We start from the raw sequence: 26,434 nt of genomic DNA on the forward strand, positions 1-26,434 counted from the left end.
AAGTATTGTGTTTCCCTTAAATCGGATGTTGAAAGTGACTTCTCAAATGTCAGCTTAACTAAACTAAGTTGTTCACCTTCAAGATCGTTACCAAAGCCAAAATGGTGCTTAGGCCTTACCCACTCAGACCTTGATACCAGAAAATAAAGTGAAAAATAAGTAAATTGTATGTCTGTAAAGGGGAGATCTTAGGAGAAGGATTTCAATCAATGACCAGTGCAGAATTCCAATTATTCACAGATTTTATTAATCATAACATCTCATTTACAAATGTTTTGCTATTCTCTCGTTCTGACTTCTCTCAGCAAATATAATCTGTGGTAAATAATGAATTCCCAGTAACTAGGCCTGTAACAGAAGTAAATTCTATTTTTATAATTCAAACAAAAAATAAAATAAAAAAGCTAAAACACCTTGTTTAGGCTCTCCCACTCAGGTAATGATCTCCTTCTGCGGAATCAATGTGCAGCAAACCAAGATGGGTTGGATTTGGGTGGGATATACACACTAATCAATCATTCTCCAGCAGATCAGACTTCATACTTCAAAACTTCAATGGGCACATTCACATTTTCAGTTACTGTTGCATTCATTTCTTCTCTGCACTGATATCTCTCACCTGATTGAAGAAATAAAAAGGGTTTATTTGTTAGGTGCTATTTTGCCATCAGCATTAATATCTGCTATACCAAGAGGGTTCGGTGTACATGTGCTCGTATAACATGCAATGAGGAGTCTCTGTTCCAGTATTACTTACACTTTAGTCATTATTAGCATTAATAGCTAATGAGTCAAATCATGCTTAGTCAAGAAATATTCCTGAATAATATGATCTTTGTTCCAAATTCCCCAGCTACCTTTCTTTTTTTTTATTTTTCGAGGACTATCAGCCCTGAGCTAACAATTGCTGCCAATCCTCCTCTTTTTGCTGAGGAAAACTGGCCCTGAGCTAACATCCGTGCCCATCTTCCTCCACTTTATATATGGGATGACTACCACAGCATGGCTTGCCAAGTGGTTTCATATCTGTACCCCGGAGCAGAACCAGTGAACCCCGGGCCGCTGAAGCGGACCGTGCGCACTTAACCACTGGGCCACCAGCCCGGCCCCCCAGCTACCTTTCTTGAGATGAGATTCAAATAGTTCAAAAGCTCATATTCTCTCCCTTTAGTTTTTGACCAGAAGAGAATTAGCCACTCTGATTTTCATTTTAATTCAGTGACTAAAGAAAATATAGTAATTGCCCACAATTGCTAAGTACTTACTAAATGTTCATAACCGTATTAAGAGCTTTACATGAATTATCTCATTTAATCCTTAAAATAACTCTAAGTAGTGTACTATTATTCTTCTTCTTGTATAGATGAAGAAAGTGAGACCCAGAAAGGCTGAGTCACTCATTTAATTGAATTTTTTTGACAACTCTGGCCTCTATTCCTGTCGTTATAGACATATGTGCACTTTAATTATGTCATGCGGCAAATGTTTATTGAGAGCCTGCTGTGTGTCTGGAACAGCCTTAGGCATTAGAGAGTCAGTAGCAAAAAAGATTAACCCTACCCAGGTGGAGCTTACAGTCTTGAGGATGGAGAGAGGAAACAAACAATAAACAAATTTATATCAGTTAGTGCTAAGTATAATGAAGAAGAATGAACAGAGCAAGTTAAAAATGAAACAGAAAGGTGCCATCTGCTGCTCAGAGAAAGTCTCTCAGATATGGTGGCATTTTAATTAATCCACTCGACCCCAAACCAAAGGAATGTGGGGAATATTTCAGTTATCTTACAAGTATTATAGCTAGCTGAAATGCTCAATACAGGACACGGTCTATCTACCCACCCCCCTCTTTTTCTTTCTGCTTTTTTCCTACCACAGTCGGCTGTGGGCTTCTCTTTGGTCTCTAGGCTCTTTCCCTCCCTTTTGTAGTAGCAATCTGCTTCTTCCGTTCCTTTTCTGAGTCCTGCTCAATTTCTCTCACCTTTTTTCTTCTCCCCATGCTCCTCCTCCTTCTTCCCTAAAAAAATAGCCATAATTTGGCTGTCATATTTATATCATTTTGTATTTATGAAATACAGCTTAACATTCACTGTTAAACTTTTAAACAAAATTCTAAAGCATAACTCCTTTACATTTCTCCAAGTCCTGGCCCCTGCCCACAGTAGCAAATGTCATAGCTTACGGAAGGAAAAGCCACTCAAGTGCTGCTGTTCATACAAAGAAAAGGAAGCTTTTTTTTTTTTTCTATTTAGGACTGAATGCCCATGCTACCAAAATGAAGTTCAAGAACTCCGAACTTCCCCCAAAGTTGATCTCTGTCTCTCCTGTCTTCTTTTCCTGCAGCCACAGTTTACAGGGCAGTTGAGGCTGTAAGTGCAGGAGAAGGCTGCTGACACTGTTCTTCGGAATAAAGTAGAAAAAAGTCTTCATTAAGAAATCTCCTTATAATTTCTGGGTCCGTAGTCAATCTAAATATCCAAACCACTTGACCACACAATCATAAAAAGCAAATAGCTGTGGAACTCAACTTATGGTCAAGGATAGATATTTAATTCAAAACTGTAAAAATAATAGTTTCTCTTCTAACTACGTGTGTAGTAAAGTATTAACCCCACCCAAAGAGAGGTGTGGACTTTGCCCTTTGCTAGGAGGTGATCTCTAGGCTCTTGGAATATCCTGCATGATAACAATATCTTTGTTTACCAGGGGGCCTTGGGCTACACTGGATAGACTAATACCATCAATTATGTTGGGGGTTCGGGTCACACGGTATCTGTGCTACATCCAGAGGGTCTGGAGACTAAAGATCAACCACTCGAGAAGACCATCATGTCTATATGATAAAGCCTCAATAAAAGTCTGGACACCACGGCTTGTGTGAATTTCTCTAATTGGCAATATGTACGGTGTTGTGACACATTGTTGCAAGTAGGTGCTAACACTCTCCATGACTCCACTGGGAAAGGAGTACTAGAAGCTTCAGTTTGGAACCCTCCTGGGGTCTGCTCCATGTTTCTCTTCCCTTGGCTGATTTTCATCTGTATCCTTTTGCCGTAATAAACCCTTGAGCATAGGATCTAATAACCTTGTGTATAGTAGCTTTTAGTGAGTTCTGTGAGCCCTTCTAGCTAATTATCAAATCTATGGGTGCTTTTGGAGACCTCTGAACTCTGTGGTTGTCAGATGTGAGGAGAGTCCTGTGGACTGTTCCACACTGTGTCACACTATTAATATTACTGTGTTTTGTTTATTACTCAAAAATTGAGATGAATATTTTTGCCTTAATTTAATGAATATGGTAGTTCCCATATGAGCCAAATCTATTCACCTGCTTGCAGATTTCCAAAGAGTGATAAACACTTTTTTAGGCCTTAGTGAAAGATAAAAGGAAAGCAATTAGCTATAAGCTTCCTCTAATCTACAAAACTGAGGGCTCCAGGAGGTAAAGCACAATCTTATTTCTCTCTGCGTCTCCAATGTCATCACAGTGACTAGCCCAGAGATATTCAATGATCATCTCTTAAATGAAGTGATTTATAAATAAATACTCTGAACTACAGCCTTGGTACAATTTACTAGGGCATTTTGACACACGTCCAGAATCTCCTTATAAACCTTCCTAACTAAATTCTTCTCTTTAGTTTCTTCTCCTTTTACCTTCTTCTGCTAACTCTTAATCTGCTACCTTATACTTTAAACATTGCCTTTTTTTAGTATTACTCAATCATCAATCTTAACGTCTATATTTTAATTATTAAATTAGCTTTAACTTCTTGTCAATTTTAAATTTCATTAATTTGGTTGTTTCCATATTGTTATTTTCTTATATTTTCATATGCCACAGTATTTTCTGATATTTTAAATTTTATTGTATTTATTTCCCCCTTTGATTTCTTCTTCCAAAAGGCCAACCGTATTAGTTTGTTGAACATTCCAACAATGATCTTGCACTGGAGATTTGCTTCACTGATTGAAGTTTAGGATTTCTTAGATAAGTTAATTAAATTCATTCAATACTTTTTTTTTTAAGTACCTACTGTGTGCTGAGCTAATATTTTATTTAAATGCAGAGGCCACCATTTTGACCTTTACAACCTCAGGGAAAAGTCCATCAGCACATCACGTGGGAGTTTCATGGGCCTTTGTCTCTGTGGATAGTGGTCAACTGTAGTCTAAGTTACTGGAATTCTTAAAAAATCAACCAGTTATAAAGGTGCTAGGCTCAGGTGATTTTGTAGCTGATTGCTATCTAATCATTAAAACACAAATACTTTTTACATTCAAGTGTTTAAAGCATAAAAAAGATGATGTGGTGGCTTTAAAATATGTCCACCAATTCTTTTATTTTCTCTCCCTCAAAAGGTGGAACCTAATTTCCCTTCTGAAATATGCCAGATTTAAATGATTTGCTTCTAATGAATAGAAAGTGGCAGAAGTGTCAGTGTGTGACGTTCAAAACTAGGTCATGAAAGGCATTGTGGTTTATTCCTCCCACTCTTTCTCTAATTTCCCTTTCTAGAGAGTAACGGCTACCATGTTTTAAAGACAGTCAATTAGCCCTGCAGGGAGGTCTATGTGGCAATGAACTGAGGTCTTCCTGCCAACAGCTAACAGGAGCTTGTCTGGCATGCAGGCGAGCCATCTTGGAAGAGAATCCTCCTGCTATAGTCAAGCCTTCAAATGACTACAGCCTATGCTTACATCTTGACTTCAGTCCTATGAGAGATCTTGAGCCATAACTATCTAGCTAAGTCACTTGTGAATTCCACCCACAGATAGTAAATGAAATAATAAATGTTCACTGATTTAAGCTGCCTAGTTTGGGGATAATTTGTTATACAGAAATAGATGATTAATAAAGGAGAGGCCCACAATTATGTTTTTGAAGCTATTGCAATCTTAATGGCAAAATCTGATAAAGGTAAACCCAAAGGGGGAAAATCATGGAATGATTTTATGTATGAATAGAGATGGAAAAAATCCAGGTATAATGTTTAAATTTAGCCATCCATTATTTACAATAATAATACAACCTGATCAAATAAGATTTGGCCTAGGAATGCAAGTATGGCGCAACATTAGGAAATCTCCCTGTGCTTCACGGAACAGGTTAAAGGAGAAAAAGCACATGATTTCATCAGCTGCCACAAATTCAGAAATCATTCCTAATAAAAACTCTTAAAAGAGAATTAGAAGGAAACTATATCAACACAATAAAAACTAATCCCCATTCGCACACACACAAGCAAGTATTATTTATCAATCACGAACTACAAAGCCATGTCCAGGAAAAGGAGGAAAAAGATGGTGATGCCTGCTAGCATGTCTAACATGGCAGTTTGTGATTTTAACACAGTAACATGATAAAAGCAATTAAAAGAAATAGTTATTGGAAGGAATGTCCAACATTTTTATTTGCTAATTATAGTATTACATGCAATGAAAATCAAGACAGCCATTAAATATTGATTAGAGTTAACAGAATCTGGCAGTTAGCTAGACACAAAATGCATGTAAATAATGAGTTACTCAATTCGCCTCCTCCTCCACAGAATTTCAAACAGTGCTTCAGTCTGATGCCATCTGTCAATACAGATTAGAAGGCATGACCTTATGAAAATCAGCATCTAATTTTTCTAAGACTTTATAGGGCTTAGTTCAGTGTCACCCGGCAACCCCCGTTTTTGTTGCATCATTTTTCATTCTATTGAATTTATTTTTAATTACTTGAGTAATCCATCAATTCTAAAACATTCTCAGCCATGATCTTTTAAATCTCAATTCTGCATCATTCTCTCTGGTTGTCCTTTGGGTCCTATCATCAGAGGTATGTCAGATCGACGATTTTACTACTAATTCCGGATCTCTTAAACTCACTTGTACATCTTCTATCTGCATTTTGGATAATTCCTTAAGATCTAGGCATGTCATTCATTAGAATTGTTCAGCTTGGCCCAATTGGCTAGTAAAGCCATCCAGGAAGCTTTTAAATTTAATTGTTATAATTAATTGTATATACACACACATGTTTTTCTAGAATTTCTATTTGGCTCTTTTATCAAGTCTGTGTGGTCCTTCTTTAGATTCTTAGCCCCACAAGATATTTCAAATATATATATTTTTTAAGATATTAAAAGTTAGCCACTTGAAGTCTGTATCTGCTAATTGCCTCTTTTTAGTCCTTTTGTTTCTGTTGTCTGTTACTTTTGTTATCCTTGGTCATAACGTCTTGTTTCACAGTATGTTTGGTTAAGTTTGGCTGTGAAGTTGCTCATTAATTTTCTTTCACATTTTATCTGTGGGGATTTCTTGAGACCTAAAATGAAGCTTATGCCTCCAGACAGGATTTGTATTTGCTTTCACCAGGTGCTCAGGGGCACAAAATCAGCTTGGGATATCCCTAAATTAGATTCTCAGCCAGGGTGTTTGAATCTCTGTGGTACTGATGTCAGACCCAAGTAAGTGTGAAGGCTGGCCTGCGGTACAAATTCTCAGTATCGGAATCTACCCTGCTCAGCAGAAGTTCAGGGCAGACTCTTTGCAATCATCTGTGATGAGCGTGTGTGTGTATGTCTGTCTATTTCTAGTTCATTCGTTTACTCTGAAGATAGAGCTTTTTGCCTGGTGTCTCAGCTTCACAAGGAAAAATTTCTTCTCAGGCTCCCTACCATGGACAGGCTTCACATACCCTAAAAATCAAACACCCTAAAATGCAAAGCTCAGGTCTGAGTGAGAGCCAGCTGTGGTTCCTGGGGTTTCACATGGGCCAAGGCCCGGGGCCTGAGAGTTGCTTACTTTCTTAATGGCTCCCTTGCTTTTAAGACTTTAAAAAATACTATTCTGGATCTTAATTGTCCATCCAGGTAGTCAGCTTGCCACATTATGGAAAATCTATCCCCATAATCTATGAATCCATGTTTGTTTGGGAAATCATGGACGTGAGAATTTCTAAATTCATTCCTCCCTCACCCAACACCCTCCACCTAAATTCTCCATCTAAGCCAGCACTTCATTCCCAGCCCAGCCTCATCCACCTTGCAATTTTCTTGGCGAACTCTTAACCGTGGATTCCTTTCCTCCTGGCCAACTCCTTCCCAGCTCCCAGCTTTTTTTTCCCCGAGATTTATTTTCCCCACAATAATCCATACCCCGAAAACCCTTAAAGCCATCCTACCTTGTGCAGCAGAAGCCACATCCTGCTCGAAGGGGCTTTCCTTCCCTTTCTACCTCCTCTCCATCCTCGACATTCGGGGGCATCTGGGAAAGGGTATAGGGCACTGAAAAGGGGCCCTCAGTGCCGAGATAACTATTGGTCTATCTAGTCAGACACCTTAACCGACTGAGTATTAGGTTTCTCTCTTGTGACCCAGAGACCTTTACAGCTGAACGCTGGAAAAAGACTGTAAATTAAATAGGACTGTCTGGGGAAAAGGTGTAGTAACTGACAGAATTTGAAGGTGTCTCAAAAAGCTGCTTCCCTTTCCTCTCCCTCGGTGCCTGCTGGGCACAGTATAGGCTGCTCCTCTACCTCCCCCACTCGCCGTTCAAAGCCTTAAGCAAAAATTAGACCAATTGCAAAGCAAGCAAACCAAAAGACCTCGGTAATATTTCCGTGAAAACTCACATTGTCTTCAGCCTCTTTTCAGTAATACATATGTATACGGTAAGAAAGAAAACAAAAAATGAAAAGAAAAGAAACTGAGCAGAACAAAGTTGTCAGAGCATGCGCTTATGTGCTCTGTGTGAGCGGTCATCGCCAAGTCCCGGAGCAACATCAGGATCAACTTGGAGACCTAAACACGGAAACGAAAGCTGTACACTTGAAATGGCATTTTCAGTTCAAATTTCCTATCTAGTTACGTGATAGTAAATGATTAACGCTTTTATGAAACTGTACTTGCCCATAATGAGCGCGCAATTTATTTTGTTGTTGTCTACGCAGAAGTATTTCCTACACAGGTGTAACAGAGTATTAAAGAATGATAGCATACCTTTAAATTTGGTATGAGAAACCTCAGAATAGCCTTTAGAATAAAAGAATTACAACTCATTTGTTGAAAGCATGCGTGGCTCTTAAAAGAGCCTTTGGGGTTAGGTGTAAAGACGCTTACTTGGGAAGTTTACTTGGAGCTGGTGTACTTGGTGACGGCCTTGGTGCCCTCCGACACAGCGTGCTTGGCCAGCTCCCCGGGCAGCAGCAGGCGCACGGCCGTCTGGATCTCCCTGGAGGTGATGGTCGAGCGCTTGTTGTAATGCGCCAGGCGCGACGCCTCGCCCGCGATGCGCTCAAAGATGTCGTTGACGAACGAGTTCATGATGCCCATGGCCTTGGACGAGATGCCGGTGTCGGGGTGGACCTGCTTCAGCACCTTGTACACGTAGACCGAATAGCTCTCCTTGCGGCTGCGCTTGCGCTTCTTGCCGTCCTTCTTCTGCGCCTTGGTCACCGCTTTCTTGGAGCCCTTCTTCGGGGCTGGAGCCGACTTAGTAGGTTCAGGCATTGTAGCGTTAAAAGTTACAACACTATCGCTAACACCTGGGAAAATAATCACCCCCAGCGAGGCCACATTTATTTATAGATGCGGTATTCAAATGAGGTTAGTAAAATTTCGCTCATGATTGGATTAATTTTACTGTGTCGTCACGATTGCGAATGTAAATGATAGTCGCAGATCTACCTTTTCATTGGCTATTTCTTTACTTTGCTTTGACCCAATCGGAAGGCCTAGACTAGGCTACCCACAGCTACTATAAACAGCCTCTTCAAGCAACTGCTCTGTGTATTTCAGAGAACAGACGAAAGTTTTATTGAGAAGAGGTTGGTTTTAGCTTTGTGGGTGAAGGCAACTTCGTGCTCGCTAGGACAACTTCGTGCATGGGGCCTGGGCCCGCAGCAGTGGACACCTAGTGGCCATGCTGATGTCCTACATGACTAGCGTTGGCCCAGCGTTGTGGTAGCGTATTATTCCCACCGCAGCTAACCAAATCCCAACCACCGGAAGCTCAGCAGTATGCTGAGCTGCGTGACCCTTTTTAATTCACATTGCGATCTCTCTTCTCTACCAAAAATTCTGGGAATTTTTACCACCAGACCGTTATCGTTGAAATACTTGGAAATAGTTTCCCCCAATCTGCCAAATTTTGTCTTTCGGTTTGTTGTGAATGCAAGTGGTCCAGTAAATAGCAAATCTTTCCTGCAGTGAGGAAATAAATACTGAGTACACACCTCGTCAATTTCGGTAATACGTTAGCGACCTCCATACACTTACAGAACATACGCGTAACATTCTAAGTCACTTCTGCCCCCCAATTCGTGCTCTCCTGCATCGCGTCCTACTGTGGGCAAATTTACTTCCCAACCTAGTGCACACTAATTGCCCAACATTCTCTCAACACTCTGAAAACAGGATAGGCAAAGTAGGCCGACGCGCAAGCCGCGTTCCAGGTTCTTCTAACCTGTCTGGAAACAGTTCCCAAAAGCCCAGACCCGTTTCAGCTGGAGCCATTACTGACAACCCACCTCCCATGCCCGGAGGCCCGCCTCTCACTTGCGGCCTTCCAGCCACGCCCCCTTAGAATGTGCAACAGCTCTTTTGATGAGATCTATGGGTGGCTCTGAAAAGAGCCTTTGGGTTGTGTTGAGCTTCTAAGTAGTTGCCCAAAAGACTTTATTTCTTCTTGGCTGCCGCCTTCTTTGGCTTGGCTGCCTTGGGTTTGGCGGTCTTTGGTTTAGCCGCCTTGGGTTTCACCGCTTTGGCCTTCGCTGGGCTCTTGGGCACCTTCTTGGGCTTGGCTGCTTTCGCTTTTTTCGGGCTCTTTGCCTTTTTGGCTCCCGCAGCCGCAGCAGGCTTCTTCGCTTTCTTTGGGGTCTTCTTGGCGCTCTTCTTCGGGGTGGCCGCCCCCGTGGCTTTCTTGGGCTTCTTAGCCGCTGCCGCAGGCTTCTTGGGTTTGGCCGCACCCGCCTTTTTCGCTTTGGGTTTGGCTTCCCCAGAGGCAGCCTTCTTGTTGAGCTTAAAAGAGCCTGAAGCACCAGTGCCCTTGGTCTGCACTAGTGTGCCCTTGCTCACCAGGCTCTTGAGACCCAACTTGATGCGGCTGTTGTTCTTTTCCACGTCGTAGCCAGCGGCCGCCAGAGCCTTCTTCAGCGCAGCCAAGGACACGCCGCTACGCTCCTTGGAAGCGGCGACAGCCTTGGTAATGAGCTCGGACACCGGGGGCCCAGATGCCTTGCGCTTCGCGGCACCCGCGGCCTTGCGGGCCTTCTTCTTCACTGGTGCTTTCTCGGCAGGAGCCGGAGCGGCGGGCGCGGCGGGCGCAGTCTCGGACATATTGAAGGCGGGCTTGGGAAGAGCAACTCGAGCCGGAAACAGAGGCACTGGCCGGGACTCGGGCAGCGCCGCTGCGCCCGCCCGTTTATATAGGGCGGAGCTGCGCCGTGATTGGTGCGCTGTCCAGCCCGCCTTGCTGGCAGCCGCAGAGTGTCCTCTCGGATCCCGAGTTGTGTTTGTTACACCTCAAAAAATGCCAAAAATATCAAAATTCTCTACACCGAATTGCCTGATTTTTCTCAAAAGATGATCCCCGAAGCCTCAGCCTTCACGCAGGTCTCAAATTATGAAGAAAGCATAAAACCTTCTGCCAAAAACCAGCAATATTTCCCGCCGTGCTCGTCAAATTTCAACTCAGAGAAACAAAACTTTCTATTTTCTTCGTAAATTATAAACCGATCTTTAAGTGTGGAGTTTTCTGACCTCTCAAATATGATTCTCCAAGTGGTTAGCTTCTTATGTGTCCAAAAACCATGCTACTAGCATTAAGATTTTTATTACAAATCTGCGCTTAAGTGAGGGAAGTAACACAGGCTCCTCGGAGAGTCCTGCCTATTGAGCCGAGGGCATTTGAGTTCATCAAACTGGTTTAGTTTAATGCAAAACAAATTATTGTCCATTTTGGGTTAAATTTTGGACCCCTGAGACATCACTCTATGCACCCATGGCTTATTTCTTCCGCTGCATCTGGGATTTTTAACAATTCCTTGGGATAATTCTTTTCCTTTCTGCTCCCAAGGGTTGGGGGCGGGGCTGTTGCTGCTCTTCCTCTGGACAACTGCTCCATGAGTTTAGATAACTTGAATTCAGGATATTTGGTAAGGAAGGGGAGTCCAAACCATACTAAGGGTACACAGATGGACAAGGATTAATTTTCACATAACACACAGATGATGTCCATAAATCCACTGAAAGTGGAGGTGCACTTTGAAGAATTTGTCTGCAGTCTTGCTGAATTCTTTGGCGTGTGCTTCAGGATCAAAGTGTAATACAGTAGTTGGAATTGAAATTCAAACATTGATCATAAGGGGAAATAAATGAGGAGTGTAGATTATAACCTACCTATTCCCATTACTAGAGAATCCCAGACCCGGTTATTACTGAATAACTGATGAATGACTAGTCCAAACACCAAATATGGCTTCAATCATAAAGATAATGGCCCTATGCTTCCTAGAGCTCCATAAGAAAGAAAAGTTACACGTAGGATTGAATGACAAGTTCAATTTTCCATCTCAGAAGTAGAGTTTTGAGGGACTATCCAAGTTAAGTCATTGCCCTCTGAAGACATCTGTTGCAGAGTCTCTGAATGAGTGGGTTTATTTAGGTGGTTGCCCAATCAACAAAGAGTAGTTGTTGGCAATGAAAACCCAACCAAAGGAATTATTCTTGGAAAATGGTCTGGATGGAATTGTCTTTAAAAACTGCAAGCCATGTACTTGAGAGACAAAATAAAATTTTGGCCAGTGCTATAAGGTGATATGATACTATTCTGTGGGTGTTGTAACAGAGCGTTGGACATCACATTAATCTTTAGTTCCATTGCCCCTAATCTTCTCCACACACAACAGACCTTACTACCACTGAAATAAAAGAGAATACAAATCTTTGATACAACATGTAGTAATGTTTCAAAATAGTCTTATTTAAATTAATGCTGAATCCAGTATAAAAGTGATGCAAATTATCAATATATTTTAAGCCTTAATGCGTAAACATTTTCAATGTAATTCAAGCATGCTAGTGAAAAATAAATATGCCCTTTGGTATATACTAAAATAAAAAGGGAGAGGATAAGGTTCCAAAAGCATCCAATTGATGGTTACTAGGGAAACTGAATTCATGGGCAATTGATCCCAGAACAGTGGGGTTATACTCATTTTCAATAGCAAACAAAACCACTCTCGTAACTAGCTGAAATTTGCATAGCACATTGAAGTTTTCTCTCAAATGCCTTACTTTATTCTATGTGTTCCTTGCTACTTCTAACTTGGAGGGACTTAAACACTCCAAATTCTGTGATCTTTCAACTCACCTACACTCACCTCCTATGGTACAGCGGGTTCTCCTATAAATGAAACTATTCGAAAAACTTAAAGAAGACATGGAGGATCTGCCACTATTAAATCAACATTTACTTGGAATAAGAGTAATACCAAAAGGCTCCATTTTCCTATTGATCTGTCAGCTGTACCAGAACTGTGTGTGTGTGTGGTTCATGTGTATTAAATATAGATTCCAACGTCTTACTCCAGATGATTCTGAACCAATGACTTCAGTGGGTCTCAGAATCCGAATATTTCACAACTTCCTTAGGTTTGCCTAATACCCTCCCAAGTCTGGGAACCACTGCCACTCTCACTGGAAGTGATGAACAGGTCAAGAGTGCTTCCTGCCATGTGAGTGTTCCTGTGGATTTCTGGACTTGCCTGTGAGACTTTTGAGAAGAAGTCCATGATGGATACTACCAGAAGTTGGGAAGACAGGGGAAGCAGCAATCCAAACCTGCCTCCTTGGATTCACACCTCACTGGGCACTAGAGTGGCTTCAAGAAATAGAAAGGAGAGTAACGATGAAATATCGGTTGCTTCATTATTTTCCATCCCACAGAGGGTGAAGTGGACTGGCTGCCTGTGGACTACCAGAATTCCTTAGTATAACTTCTCTACTTCTTGTACCATTTTATCATTCTTAAGTAAAATTACCCTTTCCAGGAGCCGGTCCCATGGCTTAGTGGTTAAGTTCGGCACACTCCCCTTTGGTGGCCCAGGTTACCAGGTTCAGATCCCAGGTATAGACCCACACCACTTGTCAACCATGCTGTGGCAGCAACCCACATACAAAATAGAGGAAGAATTGGCATAGATGTTAGCTCAGGGTCGATCACAAAAACAAACAAACAAAAAAACCAAAAAAAAGTAACCTTTCCATTTATTGGCTACCATACTTTGTGCTACCTGCATTCTTAACTAGCCATTACAACCATCTGTGCTATAGATAGCAACTCCATTTTACACAGGAGGAATGGGCTTACACAGGTTGAGAAATTCTCCTGAGCAGACTGCTGGTGAGAGGCACATCCTGGATTCCAGCTCACATCTGTGTGACTTCAAAGCATGTGCTCTCACTAAACAGTGTTTTCAGACTGCAGGTCTAAGTAACCATTAAAGGTGGTGAAATCAATTTAGTAGCACAAGGTTAAAATGTTTCTTTCTTAACAACTAGAATAGAGTACAAAATACCAGAGCCCAATGCATGTAGTTGCAGTTGTCCACACAGCTCCTTGGCTGTGTGCTGCATGCCCCCATGTAAAACGTATTTCTTTCTGTGCAGTCTCATGCGGCCAGAGTGGGAGGAAAAGTCTTCCTCATGTAATTTCTTGAAGTTTTGTAGTCATAAAATATTCTCAAGTTTATTAATCTCTAAGAGCTAAAAAAGTAACTTCCTATTATTGACTTTTTTTTAAGCTTCTAAGGAACTCTGATGGATAGAAAGTGAGGAACACTCTGTAGACATTTCCATATTGGACCTGATAGCAACTGAGCTAAGAGGAACAATGTGATGTGTAGGAAAATTGAAAGAAAAGAGAAGCTTGTACTTGCTTCCTTTTACTCCACAATTCTGGGTTCCAAGCACTTGACTCTGGACTTTGCTATTTTAACATGTTACCGTGATAGTTGTATTGAAGACAAGAGTTTGGGGAAGAGCTGTTTTTTGCTAGACAAGTTAGCACCTCCCAGGTTTCCTCATAAGAGGTGTGCTGTATAAGCACAGACACAGCGACACTCTGAAGACCACCTGCAGAACTCAATCTGTTGAGACAGACTTCCTTTTGTGGACTCTTTTAATAGGTACTCTATCTTGACTTTTGATGTAGAGCGTTTCTGGAAAACTTTTCTTAAAAGGGGCTATATATTATCTTAGAAGTTTTTATTTCTTTTGTTTAATTCAACAATGAAAACCATGGGTTGCATGCCCAATGTTATTCAGTGCAGCATTATTTGGAACTGTAAAATATTGCAAAGAATTTTAATATCCACATGTAAGAGAGTGACTGAATAAACTAGGGAGCATCTGCGCAGTTGAGTAATATGCAGATACTACAACCAATAAGAAAGATCTCTGTGAACTAATGAATAAATTCAGGGATATATGGTTAAGTGAAAAACGCAAGTTCAAAAGACTATCCAAAGTATGATGCCCTCCAGAAGAGAAAGGAGAGGATATATGAAAACACATTTTCCTGCTCCTTTGTGCAAAAGATATACAGGAAGGATAAAGGATAAGAGAATGAGATGGGTTATCTACCGGGGATGAGTCAGAAAGGAATGGAAAGAAGGCAGGAATGGGAACAGAGTAGCAGGGATGGGAGGGAGTGACAGTTTTCTGAGTATGTCTTTTTGTATAGCTCTGACTCTTACAACTACAATAATGTTTCATATACCAGCAAAATAAATAAAATCTTAAAAGCAATAGGGATGGGGGAACAGAAAATGGAATACAATCACTAACAAATGAGCCAAACTGTATTACATTAATAACAATAACACTGAAGGGATTGAAGAAGATAAAAATTAACTTAACTAACTGTGGAAAATGGAACCTTGATTGGATACTGTAAGACTAAAGACAAAGTATCTATACGTAAAGATTGTATTCTAATAAAAATGTTTCTCTCCAGGATATAAGTTAACAATTCTGAAACTACTTATGTGTTTACTAGAATTGAACAAAGAAGTAAATATGTTGTAGAAAATGAGATCCAGTCTTCTCACTAGTGGAAAAAGAAGTATTTGGTTAAAATGAAGCTTTCAGTGCTGGATTAGAATCAGAAATATTAACATAAACTTATATTTTAAAATATATCTACAGTTATATAGATACAGAAACAAAGATGTGTGTGTCTATGTGTGGGTTAATATACATGTATATTTCTTTGCTCTGTCAGCTGTGAGGGCCTACAAGCGGTGATATCCCAGGAGGAATTAGCACACCTTGCACACAATCTTTGGTTTTTAAGCATCATTCTCCAATAAAAGGAATGAGGGCTCCTTGGAGAAGTAATTGACTCCAAGGCTGGAGCAGGGAAAATATCAAAGGGGCCTGGAACATCTCATGGTGCCGGAAAATAAAATGTTTAAAAAAGATGGACACTTGTTGAAAACATGCAAACCAGTCTCAAGGAGCTACTAATGGCCAAAGCTGGAACCATTTGAGCAACAAAATAAAAATTGATAATATGGCATTTAACTCATAAAATAAAATATATATCCATAAATAAATACATAGGAGAAAGGGCAACTCTTTCTTGTTGTGGACAAAATCCACAGATGGATGCTAAAATTATTGGGTGAAAGTTTAAGGAGAAGCAGGATTTGCGTTGTCTCAAGGTATCCTTCCCAAGATACCTATCAACTACAAAGAAACAGGTAGTAAGTTTACCATGGAGAAACCCAGCAGACGCCACCTTGACTAAGCGAGCAAGGTGAACATCACAAGTAATGAGACATGAACATCATGGCCCCCTTGCACTCAGAAGGACACTTCATCATTTTTGTGATATTTTCCAGCAAAAATGCATAAACTCACTCCAATAATGAGAAAACATCAGACAAATTCAAAAGGAGCAACATTCTTTAAAATAACTGATCAGTACTTTTCAAAAGTGTGAAGCTCATGAAAGATAAGGACAGACTAAAGAACTATTATAGACTGGAAGAGACTAAGGAGAAACAATAAGTAAATGCAATGTGGGACCCTGAATAAGATCCCAGAATAGAAAAAAGCCATTGGTGGAAAAATCTGTAAAACTTGGATAAAATTTAAAGTTTAATTAATAATGTTGCACTAATGTCCATCTCTTGTTCTCGATGGTTGTACAGTGGTTATGTAAGAGATTAACGTTAGGGGAAGCAGCTGAGGGAACTTTATGAGGGAAAGTTTTGCACTATTTTTGCAACTTTCCTGTAAATCTAAAATTAGTTCAAAATAAAAAATTTTCTTAAAAAAAAAAAAAGCTTCTCTTTGTGTGCAGCAATGTTATAACACTTTTCATGGAAGGGGAAAAGACACCTGGATGTAACATAAGTTCTTCATAGTGGTGGAAATGTAGATGATTTTTATTCTTGTTTCCAAACTTTTGTGTTTTTTCAAAGTTTATACCATAAACGTTGACTACTTCATTATCAGCAAACAACACATTCCTTTTAAAAATATAATAAAGCTTATTTAAAAAGAAAAATGTGTGCTGAGTTTCCCAGTCATTGAGGTACTATCTGTGGCGTCCTTTGCTCTTTATCTGGATTTTCGCTGAAATTATTCCTAGTTTTTTTTAATTTATAGATTTATCATTTATATATGTATCCATGAGCAATATGGTTTAGTTGGTCCTGTTTTTGAAATGTATGTATGCAAAACAACAATGTAGCTATTTCTTTTCTCTTGCTTTTTTCTCCCTCAACAAGATCCATCTCTGCATAGTATTGGTGCAGAACGCTCTAGTTTGTTGATTTGCATTGCTGTTTAATATTTCGTTTATAAATGTAGCCCAGTGTGTTTACTTATCTAGTCTACTTTTCATGGACATTCTTGTGGTTGTATTATGTGGCAAATTTAATTTTCCAAAGACAATTGAAACAATTTCTCCTGACCCACATTCCCTTCTCCCTTGTGTCTTCTTGCTCCTCCATCAAGTCTAAGTCCCATTGCCTGAACCTGAGTGAGCTTGTGACAGCTTGCACCAGTGGAGTAGGGAGGAAGTGAGGCTGTGTGGCTTCCACGTCCAGGTCCTAAAAAGCAATGAGGCTTCTGCCTTATTTGCTGGAACTCTCAGCTTTCGATTTATGAGCTATCTCATAAAAATTTTGGTGATTCTGAGGGCAGCATGCTGTGAGAAAGCTGCATGTGGAGACCACGTTTGGGTACTCTGGTTGGCTGTCCTAGTCTTTGAACCATCCTACTTCAAGGACTAGAAATGTGAGAGAAGGAGTCTCCAGCTGATTCCAATTTCCAGTGGTCAAGTCTTTTCAGCTGAAACATCCCAAACATCATGCATAGAGACAAGCCAACTCCACTCTGTTCTCCGTGAATTCCTGACCTGCAGAATCTGTGGGCATAATGAAATGGTCGTCGTTTTAAGCAACTAAGTTTGGGGGTACTTTGTAACCTGAACAATAATAGTTTCAGTTTGTTTTCATGTTTGTTAGCTAACCAGTTAGTTTTTTAAGAAATATTTTTGACTATAACCTAAATTAAGAAATGTATTTTACATCATATACTCATGCTTACATACACTCATGCATGATGCCCTAACAGAAACAAAACTTTGAGAAAGTAATAGATATCCCTTTTAAATGCAATTTGCTATGCTATCTTCTCTTCTCTTCTCTAATTTCTATAAAGCTGGTCACGACCAACTAAATTGATTTCATAAATAGTGGGTCTCAATCAGCAGATTGAAGGAAGACTGCTATAGGCTGCAATTTAAGAAGTGATCTTAAACTATTTTTATACCTTATATAATTTGTATATATTTCTACATCTTATATGTTTTACTTTTTATATGTATATGTATGTACATACACATATTTTAAGCTCTAAACTCCAAGGTAAGTTGTTCTACATTGGCCTAAGACTAAGTAAATCAATAAAACAGAAATGAAAAATATGAAAAGAGTAAATCTAATGAATCTCAACTCAATTTGGTTGTTTGAAGCATATGGAAACTCCAAGAACCCGTTATTGTTTCAAGATGAAAACCTGAGAGAGATGAGTGACTTGCCCTCTGGGTTGCCAGGAAGGGAATCCCATGGGATCCGGAGGCATGAAGAGTTCTTGCAAAGGTGCAAGTGGAAAGTAGTTGGAAAGTAGAAGGTGGGATGAGATGGAGGACTGAGATGTCCCTTCTTGGCCTAGAAGAGCTTAAGGATATAGAACATAAGTGTCTACGTATACACTCTTAAGGGTCAAAACATAGATCCCTTAATTCTGACAACAGCCCAGAAAATATTCTCTTCCATCTGGAAAGAGGGCCCTGTAAGAAACCGTGGTTTCAGAAATATTAACTACCTTTCCATTAACCTTAATATTGAACTCATAATCATTTTTCTAATCAATCTCTTCAGCATCTATTTATTCAAAGATGTTGCTGATGTCTTTAGAAGAGATGGTTTAATGAACAAGAACAGATTGCATTTGGCCTTCTTGCATATCTTTTCTCTGTTCTTCACTCTCTCTCTTTGTCTATCATATTTCCTATTGTTATTTTCTCAGCATCCCTTTACTTTTCCCTCTCCACTCCCCCCAAATTATATGCATTTGCTGGTTTGTAAATGTAAGATCTGTCCATTCACACAGGATTGTTAATTCATACATGATGGCAGTTTGGCATAACAGTTAAACACATAGACTCTTGTATAGTTATCTATTGCTCCATAACAACTTATCCTAACATTTAATGGCTTAAAATAATAATAAGCATTTATTATCTCACACAGTTTCCATGGGTCAGGAATTTGGGGGTGACAACTTGGTGGTTTTGACGTGGAATTTCTGATAGGATTGAAGTCAAGATGTTAGCTGGCGCTGCAGTCATCTGAAGACTTGACTGGGGCTGGGAGATCCAGTTCCCAGGTGGCTCCTATGGCTCATATGGCTGGCAAGTCAGTATTGGCTATTGGAAGAGGGCCTCAGTTCCTTGCCATATTTACCTCTCCATAGGACTGCTTAACGGCTCACTACATAACAGTTGGCTTCCTCAAGAATGAGTGATCCAAGAGAGAGAAAAACAGAAGTCACAATACTTTTTTATCACCTACCTTCAGAAGTTACAATATTCTATTCATTGCATAGGTCAGTCCTATCCAGTTTTGGAGGGAATTATGCAAGTGTATGCACACCAGGAGGTGAGAATTATTGGGGCCATCTTGGGGTCTGGCTATGAAAGTTCTGTAGAAAAACAACTTCATTCCAAATCCCAATTCTATCACCTACTAGGTTTGTGATTTTAAGAAATTTACTAAACTCTAGCAATTTTCTCAAATCTAAAATTTGGATGAGAATAGTATGATAGATTGTACTATTACTCCCAATTTTTTCTGTCCTTTGTGGGATGAGCATACATTCCTGCCCATTGATATAGATTTATAATATGCCTCCCCATGTGAAGCATACACTTCCCTATGATGTCAACATTAATCATCAACACATGAGTTGCTTTGGTCAATAAAATATGAGTAGAAGTAACATGTGCCCACTTTCCAGCAGAATCATTAAGAGCAATGAGATCTCTTTATGTCATGTTCCTTCAGCCTGGGTCCCTCATGAAGAAAATGAGGAATAGAGCCATGGCTGATCCACAAAGAAATGTAACGTGAACCTGAAAATAACCCTTGCTATTATTATCCATCAAGATTTAAGGATTGCTTGATATATTTAGCAAAATCTACCTGACATAATTATTATCTACTCAGTAGGAGTGTTTCTAGGATCAGATGAGAGAGTTTTTTTGAAGTGTTTATAATACTGACCCGTAGTAATTACCATACACGTAACCTATTACTATGCTTATACAAACTTAAATTCACATAACTGAATTTATAAGCCATGTCTTTAATTAATTCATAATAAGAGATACACTTGATACTAAAAATAAGTACCAGAGGTATGCTTACTTTCTGCTCAAGAGACCAAGATACAGATTAGAGGATATGTTTTGAGCATAAAGTTTTAATAACGGATATTATCAGCATGTGGTGGTCTCCCAGTCAATCAGCTCCTCTTGCCTGGGGACAGTTGTGTACTGCCTTCTAGTCTGTAGAAAAGATATAATGAACAAGTCACCATTTTGCAAATACTTCTTTTTCTATATGACCACCAACTACCTTTTCTCACAGTTGCTTTTACAAGAAAGAACTCTCCAGACTTATGCTAACCATAATATTCCTGTATATTTTGCATCAGTTACAATATAAATATAGTCATTTGCAATCTAGAATATTGCAACATATTTATAAGGTATACTATATAGTAAATACTGTGTGCCAGGCACTGTTCTAAGCACTTTGCAAATATTTACTCACTTAATCCTTGTAATAACCCTAGGTACTACTACCTATCAGCATTTTCCAGAAGAAAAAACTACATCCAAAGATGTTAAATAACTTGCCCAGAATCTGAAGCTACGAGAGCAACCCTGTACTGTTTCTTCTCCTGGTAAGATTATTCCAGTGACAAATTCCACCACCCTTTAAAAATTATTGTTATCTTGAGTACAGTGAAATGTTATTGTCCTGTTTTTAAACTTTATTCCTAAGCACTCTTCTTTGATTTGGAGATGGGTGAGAAAGCAGGGGATGGAGTAGGAAACAGAAAGCAATTTGCAGGACTATATATTTAATTTATGGAGTCCTAGCGTGATCCAAGTTAGCTTTCCTCATAGTCTCCACCACTGATACTCCCATTCTGTGGTTCTGCGATATGGACAACTCAGAGTTTGGGTGTTTTGTTTGTTTTCTTTTCTCACAATGGCCCCCCCCCCCGCCTTCCTCCCCCCGACACACACTCATTTGTCTCATAAAGTGCTCCCACCCACTTCCCAGCCAGAATGTGGCTCCTAAACTTTCCCTTTGGAGAAATTCTGGAACCCCCAGTATTCAAGGATTTAACAGACCACAGATGTCACAAAGCCTCCCATTTTATAAAACAGGAAATTTGAGCCCAGAATGGCAAAGCTACATCCTGAAGAAGCAACCGCTCTCTGGACTTCCAGAAGCATAAGGACTAGGGCAGATATTTAGAACTAGAAAATGCTGCAAACACTGCTTGGCCCTTGAGTTGCCCAGGAAAGACCAATGTTTATCAGTTGTGTTCAGTTTCACTGTTTGTCAGTGTATTAGTACAGTCCAGTTAAAAAAGAGAAACCATGGGCCAGCCCAGTGGTGCAGCAGTTAAGTTTGCACATTCCACTTTGGCAGCCCAAGGGTGCTGGTCAGATCCTGGGTGCAGACCCATGCACCGCTCCTCACGCCCCACTGTGGCAGGCATCCCACAGATAAAGCAGTGGAGGATGGGTTCAGATGTCAGCTCGGGGCCAGCCTTCCTCAGCAAAAAGAGGAGGATTGGTGACACATGTTAGCTCAGGGTTAATCTTCCTCAAAAAAAAAAAAAAGAGAGAGAGAGAGAGAAACCACTCTAGGGATCTTATAGAGAAGGAATTTAATAGAGGTAATTAGAGAAACACATGATGAAAGAATTGAGAAGCCAAAAGAGGGATGAGGAGTAACCTAAAGATAAGCAGGATCAGGAAGTTGCCACGTCTCCAAGGACTAGAGGAACAAAAGGAAGAAGAGGTGATAACATCCTCTGTAAGTTGGCGCTGGAACATCCAGTGAAGCTGGAACAGCACAGTCTGGTAAGGCGGAAGCTGAGATCACCAGGAGAAGGGCTTTCTGATGGGACTGGAGCCAAAGAGTACCAAGGAGGCTGGAGAAACCCCAAGAAGCAAGTGGGGAAGGGGAGAAATACCTTGGTCCCACTATATTCCACCAATGTCCCCTATTACTCAAATCTAATGGAAACTGGAGAGCAAGGAAGTCTGGGAAATGTAGTTTCCAGTGAAAGGCAGCAGCGTCAGAGAGTAAACAGGCAAATATTAGAAACAGTCAGGAATTCAAACAAATGTTTCTGCAATTTCTGATGCTTGAGCATATGACCCTGTACCTGCATTTAAGGAGGCCCCCTAGGAAACACAGCTGCTCTTCCATTGTTAAAGATACTGGATCAAGAAGACAGTTTCACCTTGTTTTAAGCAGGTTGTGATATACCCAGTGTGGTAGATAGCCATCCTCCCAGATGGCCCCTAAAGATCCCTGCCCTGAGGGTTCATATCCTTGGGTTATCCCTTTCCTTGCGTATGTCCTGCACCTAGTGACTTGCTTCTAACAAATAGAATATGTCGAAAGGGATAGTGTATCACTTTTGAGATTAAGTCACAAAAAGTTGTGGCTTCTGTCTTGGGCGCTTCTTGCTCTCTCTCAGTTGTTCATTCCCTCAGAAGGAAGCCAGCTGTCCTGTAGTGAGCTGCCCTGTTGGAAGGCCCACACAACATGAAACAACCAGCAAGGACTCGAGGTCTTCAGTCTAACAGCCCCTGAAGAACTGAATCCTGCCAAGTGGATCAGTTCCACATGGAGCCTTGAGATCACCACCGTCCTGGCCACAACTTAAATTCAGCCTTGTGAGAGATCCATGGGACCCAGCCTGGCTGCACTTAGATCCTGAAGCTGCTAAGTTTGGGGGTAATTTGTGATGCAGCAATAAATACCGAACGCATCCAAAGATGAACCGAACACATATAAGGGGAAAACGAAGGGAAGAGAGGGCATGGTTTTCAGTATCTATTACAAGCCAAGCGCATTATCCTCCACTTAATCTTGACATTTATCCTCTGAAGTAGGTGATCACGACTGGTTCAGTTTTCCAGACCAGGAAACTGAGGATGAAAAGGGAAAATAATTCACTCAAGGTCACATAGTATTGCAAAGTAGGGTCTGGTGGATGGCCGAACCTGTTATTTTATTTCCGTTATCTCACACAGGCCTGGAAATCAAAACAACCAGCCTCAAGGTTGTTGTTACAAATTAAAAGAACAAATTGTTTAAATGAAATATCTTCTCGCTTTCTTAAAATCCAACTCCCATTTCTTTCTCTCCCAGAAGATCATAACTCACCTGAAAATAAAAAATGAGTAGGGCCTTATTTCTGGTGTTTCTTAGTTAAAGACTAAAGTACAAGGAACAATATGAAGTTGGGGTAACAACAAGATGAAACCAAATAAACCTCCAAAGAGAGAGACAGTTCTTAGGTCCTCGGGCTACTGGACCCCTGGGATCACGGCGTAATAAAGTAACAGTGATTATGATGATAACTGCAGGAAACTAGCATTCATTGAGGACTCCCTTTGTGTTTGGAGCTCCTCTGAGGTCTTTACGTGTATTATCTCATTTGCCTTCCTATTAACACCATGAACCTGATTCCCTGTGTTTTAATCTCATATGCACATCTCCCCCTGACCCTCCATTTGACTAGGTATATCACCTAGGCAAACTACTTAATTGTTCTGTGCCTTGGTTTCCTAAGCTACAAAACAGGATAATGATAGCCCCTACGTCACAAATTTACTATGGAGATTAAATAAAATAAAGCAGTGCTTGGCACATAGTCACCATTATAATGTGATTAATGAAACGAGCTAAGAACTGTATTCTTCCCAATCCAGCTCTCGTTCAGATAACAGTACATTTGGGCAACAGGGAGTATTTGTCTGATATTTGAGGCATGGGTTAGATTGAGCACTGTGGTTCCTAATGATGGAGGCAGAGGACCATTCTGCGTGTGCTGCTCCACAACACAAATGTGGACGCCTAAAACCTGAGCCAAGCTCTTGGGTCCAGTGTGACTGAATCCCACTGGGGCATGACAGAGTACAGCAGCGGTAGGGTCCCCATATATCTCAACGCTGACCACCTAGTGTGAAAACAAGAAAGATACTTTTTTAGATTACTCCTTAAAAAATAGTTGATGCTAATGGAAAGAAAAGTATTGGGAAAAGGATGGACAATAGAAAGGGGACCTCCAAGGGGATACATGGAAAATTACAGAAAAAGCTATTGATTTGTAGCTTTTGAGGATTTGAGAAGATGAGACACAAGGTGATTAGAATAATGATTAAAAAGTTAGGTCCCAGCCCCCTAATGAAAGCTTATATCCTCTCCTTTCAGCTGACGACCACATCTAGAGGTCATTTAACTTCTCCTAACATGTGTTCCTACTTTGGGCTTCTGTCAGCGTTGTTGGCAGTCACAATGTCACTTGTGCCTGTTGGGACCTGTGGGCATAAGTCAACAGACATGCAGTGTTTGTCTCATGCAGCCCTCAGAGCCATGTGCCCGGGAAGAGGGCAGCTTGATGCACAGAGGGGCTGTGCTCCAGAAGGGGACCCACTGCCTATGCTGTTCCCTTTCACAGAGAAAGCAGGAGAGCAGACTCAAATAAGGAGAAAAAACATTTTCTGTGTGGGTGTCAGCTCGGAACACCAGCCTCCCAGGACCTGGGAACATTGGCTGATCCTCCCACAGGGAGAGAAGCAGTACTGTTCCCGGTTCATTGCCAGGCAACCCAGAGGAAGTCCCTGGGGTCATTGGTTAAACAGCCTTGCTCGTGTCCTTGCAGAGCCTTTGTTCACGGCATTCCAAGCCATGTTGTGCTGACAGTCCACACTCCTAACATCACCATCCGCTAGACCATGGCCACCCTCTCAGAAGGCATCCCCCCCACTCTGAGAGCAGGAGAATAGTCAGGCAGGGCCTCACCGAGAAGGTGACTTTTGAGCAAAAGCCTGAAGGAAGTGAGGGGTAAGCCAAGTGAGTATCTGCTTGAAGAGTGTTCTGGGCTTCCTCATAAAATTTGGAAAGTAGATATTGAAACTACAGCAGATGGGGAACAATACAGAAATATACACGATGGGTGCAGATCATAGGAGTGTGGGACTTAAATCATCCCAGAAGCATGGGGGTCATTTGAGAGTTGAGACAGGAGCCTCCTTGGTGGGAAAGCAGCACAATAGTGGGAACCAACATGTGTGTGCATGAGAGAGAGACAGAGACATAGTCAGACAGAGACAGAGACAGAGAGAGAAGGATGAGAGAAGTTTTACTGGACAGGAGCAAACACTGTTTAAGGCAGTGGTGTGCTGAGTAAATGTTTAACAACTGGCTCTCCAGGAAAAACAAAAAAAATCCTGATTTGTAGCATTTGCTAATCCCCACGGTGTAAATACTGCCACTATGGCCAATTTCAGGCTACCAATGTTATACTGAACACGGAGTGGAAAGAAAGGAAAGAAAGCTTCAAACTAACATGTAGATTTCCCACTGGAGGCCTGAGAGGATGAAGATGCCAAGGGCAGAAATAAAACTCGGTGTGTGGACATGTACCAACCACTGATCTATTTTGTGACCATATGCAAGACCAACTGATTCAGGGTCTCATTCTTTTCATCCACAACCTGAAGGGACTGAGCTAAAGGAAATAGAAGTTTCCTTCTGTGCTCTACCCTTCATTTATTCTTTTCTCCCACAGGACCAATGTACTATAGGACCCTTCTCCTTAATGGCCTTCCTCATTTGTCTTTTCTCTGCCAAGTTTGGTCAGGTAGCCCATAGAGGTAATTCTCCATATCCAAAGGTCAAGTTGAGTCAAACATGGAATGAGCAGAGTGTGAGGCATCCCTGTCTTGGAGTTTCCACTCTTGGAAACGAGGCTCAACTGAGTGTGAAATGTCCCCTCACTCCACTGGGGCTGCTGCTTCTGTACCTGGAGGACACCCTGTGGGATGGTTCATCCACTGTTATTGCAACACTGCGTGTCTGCCAGGCCCCCTCCTCCAGGAGCATCCTCCCTCTGGGGGCCGGTTGTTGCCAGAAACGAGTAGTGCTGCGGCTTAGCACAACACCCCTCACTTCAATCTCTGAGAGTGGAAGCCGGCAAACCCCTGAGGGAAACCCCAACATCATCTACTCCTTTCACTTTTCCACATTTGGAGATAGATAGATAGACAATTTCTATCTCTATCTATATCGTCTTTATATTATCTTGCAAATGTTTATATTAGATTTTACAAGGAGCGAAGTGATTTCTCATGTGCCATCTCATTTAATTGGTTTTCAAAACTCTGGGAGATGCTATTATCCCATTTTGCAAATGAAAACCTTCATCTCAGGGATGGCAAGTGCCTCACCCCCAGACGCTTGCCCAGATGGCAGTATTTTAGCTCCAGATTTCCATGTCTTTCCAGAACATCTCAGTGCATGTCTGTGCTGTGTGCATATGTATACGTGTGTGTGCACATACACAAGCCACTTTACATAGGCTTATTATATAGGTATTTCTTATGACTAAGTTGGTGTCTTCTCTTACAACCCAGCCTTATGAATTCATCAGATATTTCTTGAGTGAGTAGTAGATGCCAGACAACATCAGGAACCATCCCGAGAGCTGGCAATACAGCAGTGGACCAAACAGATCCCTAACCCCCAACACAACATAGAGCT

At 41.0% G+C, this 26,434-nt stretch overlaps 2 protein-coding genes across 6 annotated transcripts; both read right to left on the reverse strand.

The window, feature by feature from the left end:
* Positions 1-224: 224 nt before the first annotated feature.
* LOC106837833 (histone H2B type 1-M) lies at positions 225-8,583 on the reverse strand. 5 transcript variants are annotated; one of them, XR_011505167.1, is made up of 4 exons: positions 8,109-8,556; positions 7,622-7,790; positions 7,172-7,254; positions 225-619 (listed from the first exon to the last, which is right to left on the reverse strand). XR_011505167.1 is itself a non-coding variant. In XM_070515507.1 (2 exons), the coding sequence occupies exon 1, from the start codon at positions 8,496-8,498 to the stop codon at positions 8,118-8,120; it is 381 nt and encodes a 126-aa protein (XP_070371608.1). In that variant the 5' UTR covers positions 8,499-8,583; the 3' UTR covers positions 225-619; positions 8,109-8,117. The 5 variants fall into 5 exon arrangements, 1 of the variants encoding a protein (XP_070371608.1); XR_011505168.1 differs by lacking the exon at positions 225-619 and adding an exon at positions 5,384-5,580; XR_011505166.1 differs by lacking the exon at positions 7,172-7,254.
* Positions 8,584-9,603: 1,020 nt separating this feature from the next.
* Positions 9,604-10,383, reverse strand: H1-4 (H1.4 linker histone, cluster member). The gene has a single exon (XM_014851549.3). The coding sequence runs from the start codon at positions 10,323-10,325 to the stop codon at positions 9,666-9,668; it is 660 nt and encodes a 219-aa protein (XP_014707035.3). The 5' UTR covers positions 10,326-10,383; the 3' UTR covers positions 9,604-9,665.
* Between the last annotated feature and the right edge of the window lie 16,051 nt (positions 10,384-26,434).

Source organism: Equus asinus, chromosome 8 (genome assembly GCF_041296235.1).
Source record: "Equus asinus isolate D_3611 breed Donkey chromosome 8, EquAss-T2T_v2, whole genome shotgun sequence".
NCBI classification, from domain to species: Eukaryota; Metazoa; Chordata; class Mammalia; order Perissodactyla; family Equidae; genus Equus; species Equus asinus.

Coding starts and splice junctions, on each gene's coding strand:
- LOC106837833 (XM_070515507.1), bottom strand. CDS start 8,498: ATGCCTGAACCTACTAAGTCGGCTCCAGCCCCGAAGAAGGGCTCCAAG.
- H1-4 (XM_014851549.3), bottom strand. CDS start 10,325: ATGTCCGAGACTGCGCCCGCCGCGCCCGCCGCTCCGGCTCCTGCCGAG.